The sequence below is a fragment of the Argiope bruennichi genome, chromosome 2 (genome assembly GCF_947563725.1).
Source record: "Argiope bruennichi chromosome 2, qqArgBrue1.1, whole genome shotgun sequence".
NCBI classification, from domain to species: domain Eukaryota; kingdom Metazoa; phylum Arthropoda; class Arachnida; order Araneae; family Araneidae; genus Argiope; species Argiope bruennichi.
Window position 1 is genome coordinate 50,899,780 of NC_079152.1, and position 20,562 is coordinate 50,920,341.

A 20,562-nucleotide genomic window follows, 5' to 3' on the forward strand; every position below is an offset into this window, starting at 1 on the left:
TGTTAAGATGACTCAGTGGAAATGGTGGGAAGACGAGAGGGGTGAAATTATCTTTTTTTTTTCGGAGGGGGGGGGGTCTACTGTGTCGTTAGTGATTGCTGTTCAAAAATGACGGAGGTGGAATATTTATTACCTTGTTATACCAATTTTTTTATATATATATATGCTAAAGGCTTTTATAACCAACATCCATTAAAATCAATGTTCAATGTACTTTCTCCTCCCCCAATAATGAATATTAAAATATGCACTTAAATTCTATGGTTCTTATCTCATTAAGATATTACAAAAGATACTTGCTTTAATTAAGGATCACGTGCATTTTACTTTACTCAGACAAAAAAAATAATAGCTCTTCTCCTTCCAACTCTTCTAAATTATTTTTCTTTCTTTTCCTTTCTATCCGATTCCAAACAAAAGCAGATTTTTTTTCCATGAAACTCAATTTGCTATATTGATATACATATATGTAATAATATCTCTTAATCTAATTTAAATCCTAATTAATTTCCTAATTTTTATCTTAATTTAACCCATATTAACTTCATAATAAAATGTCCTCTTATTTCCTGTTCTAATCTTTTTATTTAATTAATTGTGCATGCACTTTGTAAAACTGTTGAATTCAGCAGATTCTCACGCTGGAGCGACGGATAAAATTCCCTAATACAACATTCTTTTAAAGATACCTAAGATTCCCTTTCCTAAATTGAAACGTGGATAAGAATCATTTATTCGACCACACAACTACTAAAATATATTTACTTATATGTTATAAGTGAAGTAGTTACTTATATGTTATAAGTAATGTTGTTACTTATGTCTTAAGAATACTTTTAAAATTCTAAACTTACAGTCTAACACTTTATTCAAACATATACAGTGGCTCAAAAAATAGAGAGTACACCTTACTTTTATTTGATAAATCCGACTTTCAATATAAATAACACATTACCGAGAAGAGCAAATGTGTTTTTATTTTTATCCATAACAAATGGTTTAATTTAGAGTAAAAATGAAGAAAAATCAACGGAAAACTCCTAAATTGAAAATTTTTAGAAGCATTTTAAATAAACATACTCAGATTTTTGCCTCAAAAAATTGAGAATACACCAATGAAATTTTTGCAATATCTCGCATAGAAACAAAGTGTCACTATTAAGTTGCGTGTCTTTTGGCTCCTATGATGGCCTCTGAACGTCATGGTACCGATTCGACCCATTTTTGGCGGTATCTGAAGATATTTTATCCCATTCTTCTTGCAACACTTGTTTTAAATGGGTTTTGTTTTTAATTTTGTGTTTTCGAACCACTTTTTCGAGTATGGCCCACGAATATTTTATGGCATTGATGTCAGGGTACTGTGGTAATGTGTGTAACTGCTATTTACAATGAAAAAGACACCCCATTTTGACGTTACGAGCATTCTGTTTGGTATCGTTGTTCTGTTAGAAAATGAAATTTCCATCTAAACCCAAATTTTTAGCACTTTCCTTTTGACTGCTGCGAAGTATATTCAAGTAAACCATATGGTTTATAATGCCTTCTATAAGAATTAAATTTCCTACCTGGGATGAAGCCATGCAACCTGAAATCCCGATTTAGTCACCACCATATTTACCAGTAGGACGTAAATTTTTTGGATCCAAAGCAGTATTAGGCTCTCTCAATACAGTACGATAGCTGTCACTGCCAGAAATGTTGAGTTTCCTTTCATTACTAAATATAACTTTCTTTCAAAAGTTATTGGTTTTCAATTGATGAGTTTTTGCAAACTTTAAGTGCTTTATCTGAATTTGCAAGCTGATGAACGGTTTCTCTCTAACAATGCGACTTTTATATCCAGCTTGTCTAATGGCATTTCGCACAGTTTTAACACTTACACTTTTGCCTATGATTTGAGAAGTTTCTGCAGAATATTGGAAGAACCATACAGTCGCTGCAATCGAAAGGAAAGTGTTAAAAATTTGGGTTTAGATGGAAATTCAATTTTCTAACAGGACAACGATACCAAACAGAATGCTCGTAACGTCAAAATGTTGTGTCTTTTTCATTGTAAATAGTAGTTACACACATTACCACAGTACCCTGACATCAATGCCATAAAATATTCGTGGGGCATACTCGAAAAAGTGGCTCGAAAACACAAAATTAAAAACAAAACCCATTTAAAACAAGTGTTGCAAGAAGAATGGGATAAAATATCTTCAGATACCGCCAAAAATGGGTCGAATCGGTACCATGACGTTCAGAGGCCATCATAGGAGCCAAAAGACACGCAACTTAATAGTGACACTTTGTTTCTATGCGAGATATTGCAAAAATTTCATTGGTGTATTCTCAATTTTTTGAAGCAAAAATCTGAGTATGTTTATTTAAAATGCTGCTAAAATTTTTCAATTTAGGAATTTTTCGTTGATTTTTCTTTATTTTTACTCTAAATTAAACCATTTGGTGAAACATGTTTTCACTTCTCGGTAATGTGTTATTTATATTGAAAGTCGGATTTATCAAGTAAAAGTAAGGTGTACTCTCAATTTTTTGAGCCACTGTATTTAAGAAAATCCTTGTTCATTCTAAACATTGTTTGTGTTTAAAATGTTCCAACTTTTATTACATTTTGCACATTAAAAATACAATCTGCAAACATCATGCCAGCCACTGAGGAACACTGAAAATTGTGCCTGCACAGTAGATTTTGTTATAACTAAAAATTGGAAGCAATCTCTTCTTAGTTTTCTCATACATTAACCGCCACAAACACAATGAAATACTTTCATGCTTCATTTCATCATATAAGAAAGAGAATGGAGTATACAATTTTGAATGATATCTCGTTTTATTCACTGATTTGGTTCAAAAGCGATAGATACCCAAAATTTTGGTGTAAAAGCCAAATAACATCATTCGTCTAACCTATTGCGTATGTCACTTACAATGTTCACATTATTTATCGAAAAATAAAAACTCTTTATTGCTTTTTTTTAAACTAACTCTCCCATTTTTAAAAAATTCCCGCTTGTGTAATTTAATTTAAATCCATATATATTTCTTTTTTTCGCCTTTCGAGGAGACTAAAAGTAAAAGTTGAAAAAAGAATGCATTATATAAAAAAAAATGATAAGAAGCTGCAGTTGAATTTAGTCTTTACCGTAAATTCTTGATAACAAGAAAGAAGACAGTTACAGAATTAAAGCAGCTGAATTTATTTTCTTTGTATTTTAATGTTTTTATTATATCGTCTGCCTTAAATATCTGTTATCTTATTTTGGATCAGCTTATGGAAAGCAGTATCAATCCTCTTCATCCCAAATTATTATCTGTTATTAAAGATATTAAAATACAGAAAAAACAATTTGGAAATTCTTCATTTCATCCAGCTGGATGATTAATTAATATTATCCAGATTAATCAATTAAATTATTCCATTGTATTTTTATTGTTATCTTGTCATGTGAATGTAACATGATAGAAAGTGTTCATTCTTAAAAAGTAAATTCCTCCAGTGATGGTATTTGTCATCATTTTTTTTATAGTCACTCATTTATTTTTATTGTCTTTGCTGTTTATATTTAATATTTTGAACAGAACTGCGTTATTCCGATTAATTATTGTTAAATCCATCGTTTATCATGTTTGCTATTTGTTTCCAATATGTTTATAAAGAATGTTATCTAGCAGTAGTGCATTGGATAAAGCCAACAAATTTATTTCACCAATGAACAAGCTATATTATTGATAAGTGATTCATATCTGAATTATATAATCTATGTGAAGACAATGGATTTCTCCGCGTTTGTTTGCTATAAATAAAATGGCACACAAATAAGCCACTTGTACAAGCGGGGCAATTGTACATCAAAAACCTGAATATGGATATGCGCAGAAGTAAACAATCTGAAACAAAGGATCATTGTAGAAATTTTATTGGCCATTGTTCCCCTTGACGTTATTTCGAAAATGTTGAGGCTAGAGGTAAAAGTAAACGAAGCCTGCTGTTGTTGTCAGGACTATTCACTCGGATATGCCAAAACAAGATACTGCAACAAACAAATTAGGCTAAAAAGGTTAGATAAATTGTGAAACTTCTCTGAACTGCGATTAGACTGTGCTCTTCTTTATTATATACTTTGTCTCCAAAAATAATGAACAATAACAGAAGCATATTTATGGAAATATTTTCTGGGATGCTATAGTTCTTTTTTAATAGTTACTGTCATTTTTTCAATATTTTGCCTTTGATCCTGACATCACATTTTAGTGACAGTAACAGAAGTTCATCTAACATTAAGAAGCATAGCTTGTAATGCTGGGTAATACCATACGCCTCTCTGCTTCCACGACAATCATCTATTTTTCAAATGTCTTCTCAGATTCATGATGTTCAGAACTATTCTCAGTTGATCATTTAAATTTTCGCGGAAATAAAAGTTTCAAGTTCCACAATAGTTTGTTCCTTTTTTCAAAATTTCTTTCTCGCTATTTTTTTTTTTTCAGTCTTTGTTATTTTTCCTAGAAGACTTATCATCAACGTCTTTTTTTTGGGGGGGGGCAGGGGGGTTGAAATGAAAGAGATTCTATGTCATCGTTAAACACTAGTTGGTATTGATATGGAATTTCCGGGGTTCTTTCCGATTGATGAAGGAGCACAATCAACAGACCTCAATAACGAATGATGACTTATTAAATACGAAGAATATGAAGACAACAAATATACAGACTTGCTCATGCAATACACAGCAGCACACGACAAAAAGTAGCCCACAAGTACTAATCGGTAATAATTACAACCACAGCGCACAAATCGGCCAGACAGAATTTAGCAGGAGGAGGGAATCTTCATAGCTACCCTCTACGGTCTCCCCAGACGCCTGCAATTCTCCACTGTCTTTTCGCTTTGGCTGTATCCAACTGCCGACACACTACTACACGACTGGCTACTCCACACACAACTCGATGCTGCTTCTACAATAAACACCAAAACTCAGCACTCAGCTCAATTCAGAAAATGCTTGAATTCCACATAACGCCTATGCTTCGCTGGACTGATCCAACTATTCCACCATCTCTTTTCATGACTCAATACATGACTCGTTCACTACTACGACTGACTACAGCTTGAGGCTGCCGACCTTTTATAGTTCCTGGAGACAAGCAGAGAAAGTTCTGTAACAATCAGGCATATCTCAGTTCATATTGGCTCTATCGTCAAAATTCTGAAAGATTCCAGTATTATGTATTTTGTCGCCAAAGTCACCAAGTTTTTCGCCAAGCCGAGGAGTCACCGATTCGGAACCCGACCGCCATCCAACAGAGCTGATCGTAAAACGGTCTTTCCAGTGATTGAACTAACCATTCTGGGAATCAACATTACAGGTTTGTTACGATTTGTTACAGTATTATAATTTATTTCTCCTTGAGATGTAATTTAAGTATACAGGGTATATTGTTTTGGAGATTATCGTCAAACTCTTTGAGAATCTTTACGAGTATAATTGGTACCGGAGTGACCATATCGAACACTGGTGCGTTTCTTCATCTACGAAAGGACTCATTAACTGTTGCTGAAAAATTTCAAAATACGAAGGACGTGTATTTCCTTAAGGAATCATAGTTGACTACTATATACAGAAAAATTTAAATAACCAGATGGCAGCAACTAGATTCGGAAGAACTAAAGTTGACTCCTAGAGGCCATTGCCGGTCACGGTGCAATCCCTCCCGTAGGTGGCACGTCCCGTCATCAATAGAGGGTAGTTATCCCACATCATTTCTGTACCCACCAAGGCGATGAGAACCAACCACGATTTCAGAAGTTTCAAATCGCCATGTCTAAGGTATCCTCCTGATGGATACTATTTTGTTGAAGAAATGAAGAAAAAAATTTTTGGATAATGCAATGCATAATCAGAGGGATTATTTGAATCAAACTTAACTGTTGGCATAATTCTAGCAATGTATTTGAACCCGCCATAGTTCCGGAAATCCCAAAGTTTATTATTATTATTATTTGCTTTGCTGCCTCGAAAAGTCTGACATCTTCAAGGTCATCCTTTCTATTTATTCTGTAAACCGGTGAAAAATTTCTCTCTACACCTTATGAACTTTCTAACTTGAACCGCACATATAAGGCTTTGAGAGGCATCATTGGAGTGCGAAGAAGTGCATCATGAATTCCGAATGCATTCTGGACGAAGAGCAGTTTTTTTATCCCATCAATCATTTTATGGTTATTGAATTGCAATAACATCTCCGTCATTTTAAGAACAAAATTTGGCAATTATATATATTTCAGTTTCACTATTATATTTTCTTTTTTGATGTTCCATTTTCTTCGCCTGTAAAAAATGCTTTAAGCGATACTGAGAATGTTTCAAGAAAAAGAATTACTGAAACTAAGCATGTCAGGCGATTGTTGGAACATAAAAAAATTTAAAGAAAGAGGGTGGTTTTGTTTGGCTGAATATTCTGATATTCAGCTCGCAGAGTTTTTTTTTAAAAGAATCGTGATCATAAAATATTATGGCAAGCGAATGAAATGAAATGCTTCATCGGTAAGCCTAAATTTAATTGTTAAATATTTATTATTGTCATTCCATATTGGTACGAATTTACCACAAGTTAAAGCTGATTCATTTCAATTTTTTAATGAGTGGACTGTAATCTTATTTAAAATCAAACGACAATTCGAAAGCCAACTTTTTATTTCCTCGAGGTTCACCGACCCCGCAACGACTCAGTACGAAACTGCTTTGGAAACTTATCCCATGTCAGCAGGGTTACAATAAATTTTATCACTGAAGCCAAGTCAGCGCATGGTTGCAACATTCTTTAACAAAAAGCGCCAATGAAGCGGTAACACATGTAAAGTAATCAACAGTTACCTTTACTATTGTAAAGTAATCAGCTTTTGGTTTAGCTTTCCATCAACCTGGATAATATGGCAAAAAGGCTGAATTGATCAGATGTCAATAAATTAGCTTTAATATGTGAATGTGAAGAATTAGTCTTCAGTATGGATTGAAAATTTGAAAGACTTTATTTTCATTAATATTTACCGATACCATTTTTTCCCCTTCAGATGCCTTGATTGATATCAGCTATTCTATACTCTTACACAAATAAATGCTGAAATATTCTTATTATTCCAAAAATATTCTTTAAATTTAAAACAAAATAGTTTTTTTCTTAAATGAATATTAAAGTCATAAACACCACTTTATAAACCAATACAAAGATCCACAACAAAATGTTTATTCACTTCGTTACATAAACAAACAATAAATAATAAAGGTGATTGTCACAAATTGCTTAGTATTATGATTTGGCAAATTATTTAAAATTAATTGAGTATTATAAACCAAAATTTCACCTTCGACTTATATTTTACTTATAAAATAGAATATTATAATATTACATCTTCGCAGGAAACACTAACAAAAAGGAGACTGTAACAATAACAGGTGGAAAAAGTGTGTTGATTACCTTCGTAGATGTGATCTAGATGTATAGACAGATACTAGCGGCTGGTTGATGACGCATTGGGAGTGTATTATGGAATTTTGGGTTAATATACAGCCTTCCTAATCGAATTGTAACAGAATTCGAAACTTTAGATTGATTCTGCAGAAAATCTAACCAGATAAATGTTCAATGGGCATTCAGCTGTCATATTTTCTACACATTCAAATCCCTGAATATAAAGAACTCATATTTGAAAACTGCAAATAGCATTTCTGTGTTTTATGCGATTAAATATTTATTCTAGTTTCAATAGCGCTATGGGCATGAGGATTTCCAAATTAACAGAATACACCACAAGATACAATGAAAATATATACAAATAACTTTATTAATAAGAAAGATGTTTTCTAAAAGTTAAATATATTCCCTGGAACCTTTAAAAATATTTATAAATCATTCGAACCAGTTAAAAAATTTTTCTTATTGATGATAGTTGTACAATAAAACATTTCTCAACTAAATGACCCCTCATTAATTGTAACTTCTCCAAAATTCGTTCATTATATGACAGGCAATCCATTTATCTAATAAGTCCGCATAACATTCCTTAACTAGATGCATCGAATGTCCAATTTATCAAATAATTAATTCAATCTCATTTTTTTTGTAAATTTTTTGCAGTCATTTTCATATTAATAATTCTCTCTTGGCTCATTAATTTCTTCCTTTCAACCAAGCAGACTGTTTGGTGTTCCTAATTAACCAAGTGGGAAGTTTTACAGAGATTTTCCGCTAAATAAACTAAAAAAATTTTCAAAAGTGTTATGAATTTTTTTAAAGAAAATCCACAAATAGTATACTTTTCAAAGTTCTGCAAGTTCTAGAGAAACTCAAGAATATATTTTTTTTTCTTACATAAATAAACATATAAAATTCAAAACATTTCATAACATCATAAATAGGATGATTAACGCCATTTGATAACTTTATAAATTAATTCTAAGTAAGCTATTTCTAAATGCTTGATATTATAAAAACGATTCAAATCAATACAGATGGCCATTTAAAATCATTTTGGAAGAAGATAATATAACCCAAGATTTCTATCGCCATCTTTCTATGACAATGAATAAAAAATGGATTAAAAAGTAAAAATAAAAATATTATCAAATGCTATATTTAATACTAAAAATCTTTGAAAATTTGGAATTGAATGAAGGAAATTTTATAAAGGCTGTTCAATATAACACTGTATAGCATAAAGTTAACTAATGTCCGAAGTTTGATATTTGTGTTCATTTATGAACCATTCTTTTCAAAACTATCTAAGAATACAATAGATCAGAAAAATATCAGATTATTTCCAAAATGTATAGTATTCTTTATAGAATCCTACAGGAAGAAAGTTAAAATTGCAGCACTGCGGATGATATTTGCCGTTAAATACTGAAATCTTTTTTTCAGGTGCCTTCGCGCCGGGTGTTCCTGTGCAACCAGTCTTTATTCGTTACAAGAACAATTTGGTAAGGAAATAAATTTTAAACTTAGTTGATACATAACAATCCAATTCCTTCTTTGGTTTTATAAATAATACATTTTTTTCCCCTTTTAGGATACAATTACTTGGAGCTGGGAAGGTCCAGGAGCGTAAGTTTCTCGCCTTTTTTTTCAATTAATTTTTTTTCGAGACCAAAAAATAAATTTTTTTGGAATTTCTAACATTTCTAAGATGTATACTGGCCATAAAACACCCTTGGCCAGTGATTGCGATTTTTTGTCGGTGGTGATTCGTTTTGATTATAAGTAGTAAACACATTCGCAAAAAGAGAAACCTGAAGACGGATTTTGCCCTTTGATGTTTTTTTAAGGCAAAAAAATAAATAAATAAAAAACAGCGAGAGTAGTTTTCTCAAATATCTTCTTCGTAATTCTCTTCCTATACTTTCCAATAAAGGTATTCACTCACCTCATCTCACAGAAAAGTTTGGATTTCAGGTAAAGCTGCGAATACCTTGCATGGTATTGATGAACATTACAAAATATTAATTTTTGGATTAAATTTAGCACTTTTTTTTTAAATCTTTCGTGTGACCTTTGGCGATTTTTTTCTTTCTTTTTTTTTTTTTTTTTTTCTTTTTTTTGTTGAGAAATTAAACTTGGACATATGGCTAATAGTACTTGAAAAATTGATTTTATATTTTCCATGAGTTTTTTTCTATCTCACTGAAACCAAAATTTCACACAGAAGTACAATTATAGTTGCAAAATTACGTACCAAATTTGAAATATTTAAGTTATCGCGTTTACGTGCGTGTGAAAATACAGATCCATAGAGGTCAACTCCTGGATGGATTAGCTTCCAAAATTAATAGGCATTTACTCTTTAGATGTGAAATATGTGTAACAAATTTTATTTATTTAGCTCTCTTCGTCTTATAATTCTCATATTAACTTATATAAGGGCAGCTTCCTCTGAATGACTTTCGCTCCATCTTTGCTGGATATCTACAAATTTGGTGTAAAATCCATATACTAAATTTTATCTGTCTAGCTCAAAACGTTTTTGAATTATCTTTGTCATAGACAGACAGACAGAAAGGCATAATACCAAAAAAATATATATATTTAGAATTTAGGATTATTTTAAAACTTGGATATTCATCCGAGTCTCGGTTTCTAATTTTTTTATGATTACAATACTCTACTTTTACTCTATACTTTGAATACGAGAAAATAAAAATACTTTAATGGAGTGACGGTATTTACTACGATGCAACAAAGCCTCGGTGGCTCAAATGTTCACTCCTATTCAGATGAAATCGATTCGACCACCAGTCTATGAATTTTCAAGAAAGTTTGTTGCAGTAACTTAAACTATAAACAATGGACCTTCTGTGATATCAAGTTCAGGTGTCTCAAAATACTGGAACTTCGGAGTTTCTCATCAAAGGAAAAATTCTTCACCTCCTTTAAAACCTGCAATGACAGTCCGTGTTCTTAAGGGATTATTATACAAAAATGATAACTTTTGTTAATAACCCCTCTGCAAATGCTTGCATGGACATCCTTTAAGTTAGATACTCTTACCATCTTAGGAAATCTCTCTGCCAACAATTTCTTCGTAAAAAACAAACCCAAACATTACAAATAATAAATTTCATTAATATAAAGTTGTTTGAGAATTTTTTTTCAGAATGAATTTATGTGGAAAATTTTTTTTGTCTTAATCAGTGTTTCGTGTTACGAATAAGGTTTGAGAACGAATTATGCTTGTTAAATGAAGTTCCACTGTATTTAAAATGAATTGCTTTTACTTGCAGCATTGATAATGTTGGCAGAGAGGTTTCGTCGCAATGCAGATGTACGTACACACATCCTTTATTAAGCTTAGGGCGAACACGCTGTCCTGCAGAGTGTTTTGATTTTTTTTTTCCGTCATGTATGACGCAACTTATGGACTGGGTGCTCGGTAAAGAACCTTTAAAGTTGTTTAAATTCCAAACGGCGTGCCATATAAGGATAGAAGTAAAGTGCATCTATAATAAAATGACGGTGTTGAATTTTTTGAAACAGGTTACAGTGTCTTAATGACGAAATAAGAAAGTTATAAAATTAATTTTAAAAAATAAAGGAGTTGGGCCAAAAAGTGCAGTTAAAAAATTGTACTCTATGTGGGTGTGATGGGTTTTAATGCATCAGTTCACTTGAATTAGCTTAATAGTTTTATTTCTTGATTAACAAAGGATGATTATGATGATTTTTACAAGTGAGAATTCAATGATGAAGAAGGAATTTATATTACATGAAAAGGCACAGTTGTTGTTCAAAGGATCTTTCCCACCTACGTGTGGTACACTGGGCATTTGCAGATGACTTCTTCTACGCAAAAATTCCCATTTCGGCCTTTTTCAGAGGATCATGTCTTTTCGATTTTCGGTCACACCCTTCTTGGTTGATGTACGTGTCTCGACTAATGAACTCTGAACTCAGCCCTCTGGCTGCTGGCTAACACCGGAAGAATGCAGAACGCCCTCACGTGGAGTTAATTTACCACATCTATACCATAATAAAAAGACAGGAAAAGCTTAAAGACATTAACTGCAAAATTAGCGGAAGTATTCACGATAGAAATTTTGAGCTCTTTTTCTTAACTTCAGGAAAGATTCGACCTTTCCCTCCCTTCCCCCTGAGAGCATTTTTCAAATTTTATTTTTATCATTTTTTTTTGTTTACTTTTGTTGTTGCTTAAATTTTATTTCACGATTAATTAAATCTGAAAAAACTGTATGATAATCCCGAGAATACATTTTTTTTTTCTTTTAGAACGAACCCTTTGTCAAATCATAGAAAATTCTTGTATTCATTTTTAAATATTTCCTCCAATTTTACAAATAAGTCCATAAAATATTTTCATATGTTTTTATTATGGTATAGACATTTTTTTTTCTATTTAGGCTTTTTGGTCAACCTCCTTTACTTTTAAAAAAAATTATTTGTAACTTATTTTGCCGCTAGGGACGCTGTGACCTGTCTCAATAAATTCACTTTGCAACAGGTGCACGTTATTTGCTATGCATTATGAGACGAATTTAAATGAATTAATTTTTGAATTTAAAAGCTTAAAAAGTTTTTAACGATCACCTGTATATTATCATGTTAAAAAGTGCTCTATTTATTTGATGCTGGTTTTGTTTCCAATTATTTTTTCTTTCAGATATAAAAAAAGTTAATTATAAGTAGAACAACTTGCATGCAAGCAAACTAATAACAATTAATTATTTTCGATGAAAAGTTTATGGAAATGAAAACAATACCTAAAAAATGTGTATCATATTTTTATTCAATGTGAAGGATATCGCGATTGTTCACACGATCCTTTTTCAATAATTTTATAGTTTTCGTTCAGTAATTTTATTTTGTGTTTCTTCATTGTATATAAAACATACAATGAAGAAATATGAATATGTTGGCAGATTAGATCCAAAATTTGGCACAAATCTATATTTTTAATGTAAAGACCATAAACCAAATTTCACCATCTACTTCATTGCATTTTTGAGTTAATTGTGCCCATGTACAAAGTGAGCGACAGACAGAAAGATAACATTAAAAAAAAAATCGGATTCAGATAAATCTAAAAACAAAAGATTTTGACAATAACAATATATTCTGTTTGTGTACTTCGAATACCAGAAATTAAAAAGGAATTGGTTTTTAGTGCACATTTAATGCTTGGCTTAATTATTTGACATATTTAAATAGCAATATGGATGCCTTTATCCTTGGAACAGATTCCAAAAATGAATCTGTATTTTATCCAAGGATTAATTATTTCTTTTAATTCTTAAAGAATTTTTAAAATATGTTCAGAATTCATCAAAGTAATGGCTTAAATTATTCAGAATTGTCTTGATTGAAAAAAAAAGACTTAAGGAATCATTCAAAATACTTTTCTAGGAATTCGATTCGTATCAATCATCATCTCTTTTCTCTATTCTTCGAAAGGAATATAAAGATTAAAATCTCAATTAAAGATAAAACATATCTGAAATCATCACAGAATTTATTAGTATAGGTACCATCATTAATGTAAGTAGACAATAGAACGTTATGCAGATAATGCATAAGAATTCTTAGAGTTACCATTCATAGAGTTACCATTCATAGAGTTTACTACCCATCCGCTGCCATGCTTCATGCCTGTGTTTCGGATCATTAATAAGATGCTTACTTCTTTGCCATCTCTCAATTGTGATAGAGAATAGAATATCTAATTAGATTGTAGATGTGAATCACATGTGATTCACAAGGCGAATAACATATAAAAACGAGAAAACATAAACTAAATTCTCGCATCAAATTCTGCATTGAATATTATTCTTATTTTCACCTGAATTTGGATGACACAACAGTCAAGGTGTTAATCATGAGAATAAAGGTTTAATTTTCTATTCCTTCTAGGCTGAAACAACTGTGGCTGACTCTGACGCAGTTCTACATATCTTGTGAATTAGAAGTAAGAAGTTTCAACTTTCACTATTGATACGAATTTTAACAACAGCACAATAATTTCATAGAAATAAATGTGATTTTTCTTTTTTAGTTTCTACCCGTGTATCTTCCCAGTGAACAGGAACGACAAAATCCAAGACTCTTTGCTGACAACGTTCAGCAATTTGTTTCAAAGTAATAAAAATTATATTATATTTTTTCATTTAACGCATTTGTAGGAAACTCGGTAATATGAATTAATAATGAGTTAATTTTCTTTCGAATTGATTTCCGCTATCATATGAACTCAAAGCAATATCTAACCAATAGGACATCGCCATCCATATAGAAGTCTTAAAAGAGAAGCGTTAGCTCAAGTATTGCCATAGTTAACCATAGTTGAAAATTACGAAATCTTTTCTGAAATAACTTTAATGTTATTCTAAAGCGACACTTATGGTTTCTTTTTTTACATTAGTATTAGCATCTAATAACAAATGCGAGAGCCTGGGTCCCTCCACCACCTCTTTTTTTTTTTTTTTTTTTTTTTCCAATTTCGATGGACTATAAAGTTTATTACCAAAATTTATGTACAAAATGTTTTTTGTTTTTTTTTGTTGACATAATCGTTGTAAATATTCAGATATTTGTCATATAAGTGAACCAGATTCCGAAGATGTTCTTCGACGAAGTTTATTTGTGGAGCAATCTTCTCTCCGAAGAATATTGTCGCCAGGAATATGAGATGGGCCTCAACGAAGGCCTTCGAAGCTCCTTATTAATCTGTAAATTCTTTGGATTTCCTTTTTAAAAAATAATATAGAACAGGAATGTATACAAATTCGCAATTTTAGCATGCTGGTTAGGCAGTCTATTGCCTGGAATTCCAGCATACTACTTTTTTTTCCTTCGGACGACTTCTTATTGAACAAGACCTATTCCAAAACTCTTATGCCTTTGTCATCCTACGTGTAGAATGTGGACTGTGGCTAAGAGCTGAGTGATTTTCATCGCTTTCCTAAATTGAGAAACTGGCTAGATAAAAGATAATGGTCCAGATTAATATATATCTTGATAAGAACGTCAAGAATCGTCTTTCATAACTAGCAGCAACCTTTTTTCGAAAAAGTGACAGGAAACCTGATTCATCAATATGACAAATGCCTGAATCTTCACGGTGCTTATGTTGAAAATTAACCATAGTACAGAACTTTTGATAGTAGATTTATTTTGTTTTCTATTCTTGTTTCTTTTTTTTATGATCCACCATAGCTTGAAGGAAAAAAAAAAACGATCTCAGCAAATGATAAATAGAATTTTTTTTTAATGAAATTAATCTTCTATGGAAATTAAATGAAATTGTATCGATTGTCAAATGAAATCAAATATTTGTACTTAGTAAAAATATATCTATGTGAAAATCTTAAATTGCAATAAATATCCCCAGTGTAAACTATGATTTCACATGCACATGCACACATCTCTAATTAGATTTTACAATGCCACTGAAGAACACTCGCTTCAAAGCAGAAATTTTCCCGGAATGAGTGCAAAATATTTCCCATGAATTATGATTAATAATTTTTACTCTGTAGAGGGTTTCTGGGTTTCAGTATCTTCACTTCGTTCTCACTACTTTTAAAGTATTTCATTTAATGCAGTAATTTAATAAGGTTAAAATTATTGAATTTGACAAATAATCCGATTAAAGCTATAATTATATCCAATGATCTTAATGATATCAATCTGATCTTAATATAATCAAAAGCTATTGATAAACATATGTAGAATTTAATTATAAATATTGATAGCAGATGCGTGTAATAAAATATTGTATTTAAAAAAAAAATTAGATTTTGTGTGTGTGTGTGTGTGTGTGTGTGTGTGTGTGTGTGTGTGTGTGTGTGTGTGTGTGTGTGTGTGTGTGTGTGTGTGTGTGTGTGTGTGTGTGTGATTTTTCGTACAGTTCTCAGACAAGTAGGAACATAACTATGTCAGTTGCTGGTGATATTGTTGTTCGGGACCTTTTAAGATTGCTCGTAACAATCGTTTTAAATTATCGTTGATCATTTTATATTATAGTAGATCAGCATTTTATCAGCAATAATAATACTTAAATTGCGTTGGATATTACTTTAATTAAGCATCCTAATAAGTAATTGAAATCATTAAACCATAAATTCTAATTCATTTCATTTTTTGGTTGATTGTAGCACTATATATAACACTAACGAAAGCGGTACAGAAATTGGTCTTATTATTTACAGGCGAATGGCAACAGCCAAATGTAAACAATTATGTTTTTACAGTTGAAATTATTCAACGCTTCGCTAATTAATGGAGCTTCAAGATATTACTAGAAATGCTTTGAAGATCCATGTGACCAAAAAAGCTATTCAGACAAGGAAAGATACAAAATAAATAAAAAAATAGGCACCAAACGGAAAATATAATCCGGCACTAAAGAAAGTAGGTTTAATCGTCACCAGATGGGTAATTGCTACAACTTACCTATAAAAATTGACTTAATCTTCCAGAACTATTTTTCCACAAAAATGTCTTTTACATTTTCCTAAAAAATTACTTCTTTAATGAAATCATTTTTATTTCTATACATTTTTTGTCGTTTTTATTTTTTTTTTAAAATTTAAATGCAATACATAATCTGCAATTATAATAAATTGATAAGAGAAAAAATTTTCTGTCTTGTGCTGCTTTCAAAACCAGGTTTTGTCAGTGATTTTTTTTAACAAAGTCGGAAATCCAGTATTCAGTTTATTCGCTTATAGTTATGCTATTTTGAACAAAACACCAAACATAGTTGTCAAAAGTAGCTCTGAAATTCAAATTGTTGTTTCTAATGATACTTGTTATTAGACAAGCCCGCTGATTTTAGAAGTCAGTGATTTTAAGCCAAAGGGTGTGTCTCTTGTTTTTCAGTAGTGCCGTCTAGGACCAAGAGTACGACTTATCTACACACACGTCACAACCCCTGTAACGGGGCGAACTTCATTCATGCATTTCATTCACTCATCTACAGATCGTAATTTAGACCTGAATCAAAAAAGGATCACCCTTGATCCAGTACCCTCAGTGGTATTACTTTCGACATGGAGGACTTTGTGATCACGATAAATTTATACGTGCACAAGCCACCACACACACAAGAAGTCTTCGACCGGCGATATTCGAGCTCGCAACCCAAGGGTCGAGAATCCAACGCCCTACCAACCATGCTATCCCGGTGCATTAAATTCAAATTTATCCATCGTAACATTTAATCGCATGTTTTTGCCAATGTTAAAATTAAGATTTTAAAAAAAATTCACTTTGGACATAACTCCAAAATAGGATATTCACTTCCTCTTGCATTTCGTAGTATATACGTATTTTTAATTTGCACTTACAGTAAATTGTAACACATTGATTCAATTAAATTTATATTTTCAGCCGTATTAAATAAAGAGAAATTCTTCAAAAAAAAAAAATAAGTGCATTCCATATTTATGGTTTAACATCCTAAGAAAATTAACAATGTTGATTACCAAGTGGGTTACCAAAAGCGGCTAGTTAATAATTATTTGTTGTTGTTCGTAATTGTGTCAAAATACCTTAAATCAGATTCCTATAAATGCCGGCATAAAGTTCACTTCTTTGATAAGTGCACCCGGGTATCGGATTTTGTTCAGTTTTCAGTTAAAGTTGATTGGCCTTTTTCTTAGTTCTTGACCTTGTATAGGATTTCTTGACCTCCAACGTAATTCTTATCTAACGAGGAGTTGAGGTCAAATTCACAAAACGAAAATAATTACTCACATTTGATAAAGGAGAGATTCTGGATTCTTTTTCGGGCTATTTCTGGAACAGTCAGTAGAACTTGAAAATAACCACTGTCGAATATAATTTCAACTCACCATTTTTTTAAAAATTATTTGAAGACAAAAAATTGTATAATTAGATAATTTACGATAGACTAGAATTTGCAATAATTTTTTTTGTCATAGCAATAATTTTTAAGTATTTATGAATTTAATGTAATGTGCATATCAAAAAGATATATATATATACATATATATATTGTTCCTAACAATTTTAAAGACTTTTCATATAAAAGCATGTCGAAGAAATTTCACGTGATTTATTTTGCATAATATTTTATTGGAAATTAATTTCATATTTGTAAAATAACGATTTAATTACTTTTCAACACTAATTTTAAAAATAACTCCAAAAAAAACTTTATTTATTGTTTTTTTTAATAGACATAGTAAAAATAAATATATTTTCAAAGAAATAAAATTTGTGTTATATCCAAGAAAAAGTTAAAATTAAGTAGTTTAAAATAAGTATAATAGTCTAAAGAAACCAAAGTTTCCCTGGTATTTATTTTACATTACTGCATACGATTTTTTTTAATTTTTTTTTCTTTCTACTTTTTATTTGTGATTAGTTGGACAAACATGCCAGTGAGTGACTTCTGCTTAGAGGACGCTCGTTTCTTAAAAGTCGCCAAAGACCGCGGTTTGCCTCCAACTGTGGCCCTGGTCAAATTGCTGAGACTAAGAAAAACTCTAGGGTAAGTAAGGAACCGAACTTCTGTTTTATTTAGTGTCCTGGCATAATTTTTTTCATGGAATGTTCCCGATAACACAGAAAAAATTCTTCCCAAAATAATTAGTGGGGCGGGGGGTTGGGGGGGGGTCTTTTTTTCTGTTTTTGGTTAAAGATTGTTGGAAAAATAATTTTAAAAAATTTTTTTCTCATACAGTCTTTTCGCAAATGACATATTATCCTTAATTTCATCTGTCAGATGATCCTATCTTTCATAAACGAAGTATAACAATTTATGAGCGAAAAGTTCAAAAACTTTATATAGTTAGTTCAATTTTATTATAAGTTGAAAAAAAATGAAAAATTTGTATAATTGTATTTAATGATAGACTAGAAAAAGAAACAGGCATACCTCGGTGGATTTGGTTCAGAATTCGATAGATGTCTACACGGTAAATGTTAAACATATGTACATATGTTAAACACATCTCACTCTCTCCGTTTTGAAGTAATTGCATTAAATTGTAATCGAACAGAAGGACAGACATACTTTCTGTGAACGGATTTTGCTCAAAATTTGATAGAAATCTGAAAATTTAGTGTAAAGACTATATACCAAATTTCAGCCGTCTAGCTCAAAGCGGTTTTAGTTATCTTTGTCACAGACAGACAGATGGGCATCTTCCGAAAATGCATTTTTCGAATTCATGAAGATCTAAAACGTGGAGATTCGACAAAATCTCAAGTTCGAATTTTTTGACAATTACTGTACTTTCTCTATACAGCGTATAAAAGAAAATAAATATACGGTAAGTTTAAAAAATTATAAACATCTTATAAAGTATCTTTTTTTAATTATTATTTCTCTTTGTTAAAAAATCGAAAAAATACAATTAATATTAGAATGAATATTATTTCTACATTAAAGATACAATACGCTTCAGAAAATTAGTGGAAATAGATAATGACAAAATGAAGGTTTTATTTTATGTAAATTGTCACAATACAATGCGAGGAAATTCACCTGCATGCCAAATTAAAATGTCAATAAACGCTTAAACGTACTTTTGACTGCTATTGTTCTCCCATTTTCTATGCGAAGTCAACTTTGTCTCCGACTTAAGGAAAGAACATAGAATAAGAAGTAAGCATTAATTCAACTTATGAACAAAAGATATAATTTTATTTTTAATAATAGCAGATGTTAATTCTCATTTTTTTTAATAAAACGATGAATGAATTCGCTGTTCTATGTTTAAAAATGAAATTTTGCACACCAATTTTTTTATGCCGTACAGAAAAGGTGGATTTCTAATTAAAAAAAGAAGAAAGAAAGAATGCGGTAAATAAAGATAGATACATTTCTTTCACAATTAATGACTGAATAATCTTTCTTTTTTATTTTTAAGTGCAAAAAAAAAATCTAGATTCTTATTTAAATAAAGAAAAATTCTGCAGAACACATCGTTGAATTTTTTAATTACACATAAGAATTATATAACTTTTCAGGTCATTCCATTAGTAGTCTTCGATAACTAATTAGTTTGTCCATAATATCAACAATATTAATTTAATTATCTTATCCAATTTTAAATTAGTTAAGCTACTTATTTTCATCTTTTATAAGTAGAAAGCATTAGTTAGTATAAAAATCAAGAATTAAAACGGAAAATACAAAAGATATCAGCTTATAGAAAATTGAGCTAAATATAGACAAATGGAAATGCAGGAAAATAAAATATAGACAAAATGCAAATGCATGGAGTACATTGCATATAGTAAAGTATAGGCAATGACTCTCTAAAATGTGAGAGATTAACAAAGACTACTTTTTATTTCAGTTGTGCATACTTCTAATTTATATTACAGTAGTTGTACATTATTTAGCTAATTATTAAGGGAAAATTTAAATTGATCATAACACATAATTTTTCCAACGTTAATTAAAAAATCATCTGAAAATTTTATCTTCTATAAGATTCTTAAATCTTGACTAAAAATTAACTTATTTCTAATTATAATAAATATCTAGGTTTTAAGTTAAATGACGAAAAACTTCATAAAGTAATATAAAAATAATATATATCAGATACTGAACAAAAATATGTGTGAAGTGAGCTGAATTTTATAGGAATCATTATAGAATAAAAAAACGTAATTATTATAAAATAATAAAAGAAAAACCCATTTTGTGAGCAAATTAAATACGTTATTTTCTTTATTGCATGGTTTAAAAATATATAACTTTTCCGTGAAAATAATGAAAATCTAATGCAATATGTAGCTCATAGGTTTAGAGAAGCATTAGAAATGCAAGACGAAACTAGTAGACAGAATAAAATATAAAAATTATTCAGATGTCTGATGTTCCTTATTATTATTATTCAGCTTTAAAGGTTTCGGAAACCATAGAAAGAAACATGACTTGTGTTGCAAAACACTAGATTCTCTTTATAGATAATTTTTCTGGTGACTTTTATTGACCTTTATAAACGACATCAATAATGAAATAATTATAATGGCAAGATCAAAATAACATTTTCTATAGGATAAAAT

General features: G+C 30.7%; 1 protein-coding gene across 4 annotated transcripts in view; it reads left to right on the forward strand.

Annotated features, from left to right (window-relative positions):
• Nucleotides 1–20,562, forward strand: part of LOC129961634 (lysophosphatidylcholine acyltransferase-like) — a 90,590-nt gene that overhangs the window by 64,383 nt on the left and 5,645 nt on the right. For all 4 annotated transcript variants that reach the window (XM_056075156.1, XM_056075154.1, XM_056075153.1 and 1 more), the window contains 5 exons: nucleotides 8,929–8,987; nucleotides 9,077–9,111; nucleotides 13,426–13,480; nucleotides 13,568–13,650; nucleotides 17,906–18,031. In XM_056075156.1, the coding sequence (XP_055931131.1) occupies nucleotides 8,929–8,987; nucleotides 9,077–9,111; nucleotides 13,426–13,480; nucleotides 13,568–13,650; nucleotides 17,906–18,031 (358 nt within the window). The remainder of the gene's footprint in view (nucleotides 1–8,928; nucleotides 8,988–9,076; nucleotides 9,112–13,425; nucleotides 13,481–13,567; nucleotides 13,651–17,905; nucleotides 18,032–20,562) is intronic.